The 7,411-nt window shown below is 41.3% G+C and overlaps 1 protein-coding gene across 1 annotated transcript in view; it reads right to left on the bottom strand.

Moving 5' to 3' along the window:
- LOC5513014 overlaps positions 1 to 5,388 on the bottom strand; it is a 15,480-nt gene extending 10,092 nt beyond the window's left edge. Inside the window, exon 1 of the mRNA XM_048730333.1 lies at positions 4,893 to 5,388. Within this exon, the coding sequence (XP_048586290.1) occupies positions 4,893 to 5,265 (373 nt within the window). The 5' untranslated portion in view covers positions 5,266 to 5,388. The remainder of the gene's footprint in view (positions 1 to 4,892) is intronic.
- Positions 5,389 to 7,411: the final 2,023 nt, after the last annotated feature.

Genomic DNA, 7,411 nt, shown 5'->3' with positions numbered 1-7,411 from the left:
GGATCATTGGCGAGAATCGAGCACGGAATTTCTTTTATTTTTTTCATCTATTCCCAACAGGGCGTTTATTCGTGAGAGGCGCTTATTTTAAAATCTGTTTTATCTCTAGACATTTTTTTTTCCAACTAGCAAAGATCACAAATCCTCCCAGAACTATGACAAAACAAGCTTTAAAATTATGAAATGTCGTGGCGGGTAGCACTGTCAGTACTTTCGTTGTTTCCTTTCTCACGTACAGTCCCCTCGTCATCGGATTCTATATTATATAAAAGTACAACACGTTTAATTAGGTGAGGCTCTTATACTGGGCAGGTGTCGGTGATTGAGGTGGACTGAGTAGGAGTTGTGACTTGTATGCGTAGTGTGCCTTCTAGTTACTTCTTGTCTTCCGATTCACGTCTTGTCTAGTTTATATATCGATAGAGGTTCAGCGACGAATAGGTTAGAGGTTAGCTGTCTGACATTCCGGTTTCCGAATCTCCATCGGGGATAACAAGAAAATTCCTACACGTACTGTACATAAGATAAATAAGAACTAAAAAGTAAGAAAAATCATAGTCGACAGTAAAACTATGCACACCTAAAATCAGATTTTGGGACAAATAAAAATAGATACCCGCATATTTCTGCTAAGAGTAAGCCCTTGAGCAGTCCAAAGTCCCTTCGATTGTTAAATTGTGCTTTGTTCTATAGTTACGCTCGTTTTTTTTTCAAGTTGCACTTGTTTTGAATTGTATATCAATCTCCAAGACTTTTTCGCCGGCCGGTCAAGTAGTTTTACGAGTACCATGTATTCAAAGTCGCTTCTTTCTTGTCAAATATCCACGTTTTTTTCTCTTCAAGTCTCAAAAATCTTTTTATGGTAAGGCTTAGTCTGAAATTTCAACCCATTTTTTACATCCGCGATGATCGACACGAAAGATAGAGATCGAAAGGGTGATATACGCACGTACGCGAGCGTGCTCATACAAGCAAAAACAAGTTCTCCCTAAAAAGGGCAGCCTTAAGAGGTTAAAACCCCATCCTCATCCAAGTAGAAAACGGTAAGAAATGACAGTATAGCCAGGCAGTGATGTGTGTGTATTTGAGTAGTTGAGTAGAAAAGCGTTGTGGACTTTGGACTCACTTCTTTGCAGACGCACCTGTGTTGACAGGTGGATGATCACTCTTACGCGCGTAAATCGCAAAAAGATGTTAACACCATCCTTCATAAAGAGAGTATAAAGGGCATGATAGATTCCCAAATAAGTCCCAAACAAACAGACATGTGCGGGTCTGCTCATTTTTATAATGACAAAGGACCACATGATTTTCCCATTAAAGGTTCGTAATGCATTACTGTCGAATCCGTTGTATCGCGACGCCGCACTTTCAAAACATCGATTTGTTTTCGGCTTTTGGGATTTTCTGTTCCGCCAGTCAAATTATTCTAAGGCAATCAGATTTTTGCCATCTCTCGCCTAGTGCAGTTGCCTGGCTTTCTGTCGCGAAACTGTGTGGTTTTCGTCCAGAGGGTAGCCAGGGAAGTGCACAAAGCGAGACTCTGATTGGCTCAGAATATATGGTTTTACTGACGGAACAGAAAACCAAAACAAGTCGTGTTTCGAAAACGCGGGTCGCGATACAACTGATTCGACAGTAACGCAAAAATTGTTATTCTTGTTGGCTAGAAATAAAAAAAATGTCAAAATTATACACGAACGTATTGAATTTATTATCAAACTCTCTGTTCTGAAGAGCCTTAGGTGGCGTGTAATGCTGGCTCCTGGGGGAAGGCGTGAACCTAGTGACAGAGGTCTCGGGTGGATATAAAGGTAATATTTGGAGTAAAGGGCCCTCTAAAATATGTCGCACTTTTTTTTCTTCAAGTGATGCTTGAAAAGCTCTATTTCCTGATAACCCACAATATTTTTCTGGTGATTAAGCTAGCCATGCCATATTCAAAAACACCATTCGGTACTTCCGTTCTCCTGTACACGAAGGAGCATGGATTTCCGATAATAAAAACCAATGGTAAACGACAAAAAGATCGTCGAACGCCTTTATATCATTTGTAAATGTCTGTGATTCTTTCGCAATTTCAGTTATCCCTTTAGGCTATCAGAAGCGAAAAAAAAAGCCGTTTATATTCTAGATAACGCGTAAAAAGAAAACAATTACATCAGGCCCGTAGCTAGAGTTTTGTTAGGGAGGGGGGGGGGGTGGGGGTTGTTTACCCATAAAGCGGACCATTTTATTTCAAGGTAGCTCGTCCTACCGCGGAGTAGTACAAAACTTTCCTTAAAAAGAGCTGACCTTTCAGTCGGGCCTGTACATTGAACGCAAACTGTCGCAGACACTTCGAGGAAAACTTTTGTGTTCTTGTTTTACCAATCTTCACAGATTGGAATGCAACAAGGAAAAAGTGCGTTTATAAGATCGATTGCTTCTGACCTTTATTAAATATTCTGACGTAAATCTTACGAGTGCATAATGTTCAAGATAGGTATATGCACTGGATAGGCAGACACATGACGCAGAGATGTTCGCCTTAATAAAACGCCGCATACTTGGACATTAATGAATGTCGATCAGCCACTCATTTGTTATTGTTTACATTATTAAAACTAACGCTCTTTTTGAAAGGGATGTTCAAATAATCGGGTGAAGTCTGATACTTTATTGGTGATATTGAAAATCGACTGTCATATCGAGAATACATCTGTTTGTATGTACTAACTTCCACCAGCTATAATGGTGCGGAAGGCACAACAGAGCTAGGGCTCCACATCAAGTGCCCCCGTGTGTGTATTGTTAGTAAGCACTGTCACTGGGGGTGGTCACTGCCAGAGGGTTTATTGCGTCCTCAGTGGTTCTTTTGCGTCCCTTCGGTTCAGGTTAGTGTAATGCAGCTTGAAGAGACGGGACCTCCGGTTTAGTGTCCTTATCCGAGAAGACTGGAAACACGGGAGAATAACTTCAACTCACTTGTGACACAATTCGAATCAAGGCAGGAACCCGGAAAAAATCCCCAGTTTGAGCCAGGATTCGAACCTGGGCCACAGCTGTGAGAGGCCGACGTGCTAACACACTAGGGCACCCGTGCTTCTTGCTTGAAAGAGTCAATAATGCTTTTGGCGACTCGGTTTTGTGTTACGCTCGTTTTTTTTAAGTTGCACTTGTTTTGAATTGTATATCAATCTCCGAGACTTTTTCGCCAGCCGGTCAAGTAGTTTTACGAGTACCATGTTTCTTCTTTCTTGACAAATATCCACGTTTTTTTCTCTTCAAGTCTCGAACCTTTTTTTATGGTAAGGCTTAGTCTGAAATTTCAACCCTTTTAGATAGAGATCGAAGTAAGCTGAAAAGCTGAAATACGCACGTACGAGAGCGTGCCCATATAAGCAAAACAAGTTCTCCTTGGAAGGGCAGGGCAGCCTTTTTAACCCCTTCTTTATCTAGATAGAAATTAGTAAAAAATGACAGTATAGCTAGGGAGTAATGTGGGTGTAATTGAGTAGTTGAGGAGAAAAAGCGTTGTGGATTGCACAATCGGGGAATTTTCGTTACCGACCCGCCACGTATCAAATAGCGGGTCCCTAAAAATGCTTTCAGATTTTTTTTTGTATTTCTCTCTAAAAAAGTCAAACGAATAAAGCTCAGTAATCAAAACAATATGGTTGAGCTGTGGGTCCTAGTGCTTTAACAACATCGTGGGAAGACTACGGCAGTATTAGGAGAATATTGCGTGTATTCCACAGCTGTTTTGGCGTTCAACAAGTTAATACGGACTCATCGCTGTGTCTTAGCACAGTGAAACAGCACGTGGCTCGGAAGTTTTCTTTTGAATGTCATCACCGCACCGTTCGCTTATCATGTTTGCCAAAGATTGGCATACCTCGCTGACTAAATATGACAAACGGTGATGTACATAGTTTAAATAACACAAGTCTACACATCGTACAAAGTAATTGTATTTCTTATGAACACAAATTTATCAACTGTCTCAGAAAAAAAAGGTTATAGGTTGTTTTGTTCCGTTACTTCGTTATCAAAACTCCGTTATCGAAACTCTACTTTTGATAGAAAGCTCTAGTGGCTAGTACTGCAAGTTATTTCTTGGAACGAAAGTTAGGGGTCACGATGCTTAGATCAAGAAGACAGTAGTATAAGTTTCCCACGCTCGTTGTGTTTGCGAACTTGACAGGGTTTTAGCCTTGAAATCTGTTGTAGGACTCCTTCTGCTACAGATCGTATATCTTGCCAAAAAATACAAGAATGGCATCCTCCCAACCAAGTCCTCTGCCACTCCCCCTAAGGATTGGGCTGTAAACACTGATCATTGACTGGGACTTCCAGTCAAAAGCCTTTGACAAGCAGTTCTCTAAGTGCACGCAATCTCGTGTTTGAGACAAACTCATGATTATTTAGAAAATCGTGTGTAATGTATTAGAATTATTCTTAAAGCGCGCAAACGGCGTGAGTGTCGATATGAATATAAACACATATAAGTCGATATAAGAGTATTATAAACGAGTGTCAATTATACGTGCAGCACTACGTTTACTATTAGTGGTATCAGTAGGTAGAAACGAGGTTCAGCAAGATCATTAAAAAAACTTGAAGGGTTGAAGTTGAAGCATGCGATGTTTACTAACACAAGAATGTCACCCGCCTTGTGCGAGCAAAATATTCGCGCGCATTTCATATAAATACTTGGTTACAAAGCGCGGATCGTAATTCTTCTGTCGGAAAACTTTCTCATATTTTCCCGAACTCTCGAAAGATCAAGGAAATTTTTGGTAACCTGATATTTGCTTCTTACGATATTTCACACGGTTTAGCGGTGTACTCGAGAGCTTTCAAATTGCCTGGCTTGGTGTGTGGGTTGTTATACGGTTTGTAGTACTCACCTTTTTGGACGCCGCATCCGCACGAGGGAGAACTGATTTCCCCAAATAGGAACAGCGCCGTGACTACCATGGACGAGAATGAGAATAAAAATACCAAAGCGTTAAAAAACACTGCCTTGTTCCTTGACCGGGATTTTCGTTGCAGCGATCCAACATCAGATTTCGTCATTGAAATAGTATCCTCGGTCATTCTACACAAGCCGTCTATGTGAAGCTCGGAGGCGCTTGGAAGGCTGACTCTGTCCGAATCCTGGTCGTTTAACCACGCTCTGTACTCTAAATAAGTCGGATTTATGTACATCTCCGTGCCCGATTGGCGTCCCATTGATCGAGGGCTCGGGTTTTTATCTTTGTGAGGAATATTATGGCCCATTTCTAAGAGAAGTGTAGAAACACTTTGCCGGGTGTAACTTGAATGAGCTTTCTATTACTAGGCCGCGCGCACGCTCTCTCTTCCTCGGTATATCAGAAGATCTAAAGTGAAAAGATCACGCCACCGGCTCATAAGCGAGACTAGGATTCCACAGCGACGTAATAGGATAGTTTGTCATGTCTGGATCTAATTGGATGACCCGAAGGTGTCCGACTTGACCCGAGCTGCGATCGCTTCAAATCGGAAACATCGCGTGTCTGTATCGGCCACCGAGCGGATGTTGTATGGCTATTGTTGTTATGGAACAAATGTCTCGTATTTCCTGAATCGATAGTCTTTTTTCCGAGTTACCATCGATTAAATCAAATAACCTCTTAACTTGATGTCTCATTTTTAATTGAATCTGTTCCGAGTTTCTCCCAAGGAAATAGAAATGCAAGGTTCCCATTTTTGCAAATGACCCGACATCCCATTCATCAATGGCTGTCGATTTTTTTTAAAAGACAGTAGAGAGAAACTGGAGCGAGCGCACGGGGAACCTGTTACAACTTAAAAAGTTAGGGTCTAGGTATTTTTTAGATGGCATCTGGGTATTTTTTTAGATGGCAGCCTGCATAATTGTAGTTAAAACAAATTCCTGTAAGTTTGCGTGGAAAATCTCTTCAAATTCTAATATCCGAGCTAATTCCAACAGTAAGTAACACTTTGTTTGACTAATTGATAAAGTCGCATTGCTGGCAGGCTGGGGGTGTTTCAAGCTTTTTAAAGTAAACGCCAAGGCGTTCCTTGCTATGCAGGGAACACACAGGCATCTCCATCCCATCATATGCAAAAAGTCTAGATTTGCGTTCAAGGGGTGGGGTGGGTGGGGGTCAACTCATAGCTGCGGACTTCATCGAAAGTCTTTCAGCGCGTCAGATACAGTACAGCAGGTATCGGCACTTTTCATATCAATCCGTTTATTTAATGTTAGTCTTGCCTCCTGGACACGAAAAGCCTGCGGACATGCCGACTTTGTAGACCAAACAGCACATAAGTTAACCATGTAGTCCTCGAACTCACTGATATCCAGAGAGGGTCATGTTACTTCAAGTATTCTCTATCCATATCAATCAATCTTGATTTGAACATTGTCGTTTTTAGCTCGCTCGGTCAATTCTTTATGAGTACATAACATATTGTCTTTAGAAACCCGCTTCAATCAATTTTTTTTTTGCTTTTTGTCGCCCTAGAACTGTGTACGTCGAGAATTTCTACGTAAACTTGCAGGAATTCATGTTAACTGCCCAGGCCTTAGCGTTTTTAGAGAATCACAGGTTTCCCACGTGCTCGACCCAGGCTCTTTTAGACCACAAAAAGGTAGGAAGAAACCACCGGTCAGCCTCTATCTGCTGATGTCGTCGGACCTTGAAATCTGCGTCGACAGTTGATTTATGAAATAAAACCTTTAAAAGAAAAAGTCCACAACAACGCAGAGTTGTTATTTTTAAACCATATTTCGGCAGGCCAATACCTGCCTTCTTCAGGTTATAAATGAGTTACAGTGGCATGTTACAGCTAGTATATGTACAAAGTTCATTGATGATTAACTAACAAAATATAAAAGTAGTAATTGAGTAAGGAGTAACTTAAGGAAGATGGTAAAACGGTTTCTTCACGCCGGTTGAGGCCACTGGGTTCAAAAGTGCCAGCGAGAGCTGGCGAGCTATCAGTGTGGCTTCTCTTGCTTTGCTTTTAATTTCATCAATATATATTGAATGAAGGTTGCAGCGGCTACATTGAATCATATAAATCGAGGTTTTAGTATCGCGGGTTATGTAGGAGGTTATAGGTCGTGTTCCACCTGTTGAGAAAAATTTGTAGCTTGTCAGGCCATCGGTTCTACTATAGGGAGGGTTAGGCAGTTTTTTCCGCAGCGGAAGGCACCAAGAGGTTGGTTGGTGGTAGAGCGGTCGGAGGGTAGCTTGGCTTTAAGTAACCTAACCTACCTTTTTCTTTTAAAAGTTTTATTTTAGACCATTAGAAAAACGACTGCTATTGATTGATATGAAAGTCGGTTTACCACTAAAAAAGCAGTGATCATGGTCTTCTTTAATATGAAAAATGGCCGCAACAGAGAAAAAAATGGGAGGCATAGCCACGCCCC

The sequence above is a fragment of the Nematostella vectensis genome, chromosome 7 (assembly GCF_932526225.1).
Source record: "Nematostella vectensis chromosome 7, jaNemVect1.1, whole genome shotgun sequence".
Lineage (NCBI taxonomy): Eukaryota > Metazoa > Cnidaria > Anthozoa > Actiniaria > Edwardsiidae > Nematostella > Nematostella vectensis.
Note: the sequence above shows the minus strand (reverse complement) of the source record. Positions and strands in the feature narration are given on the sequence as shown.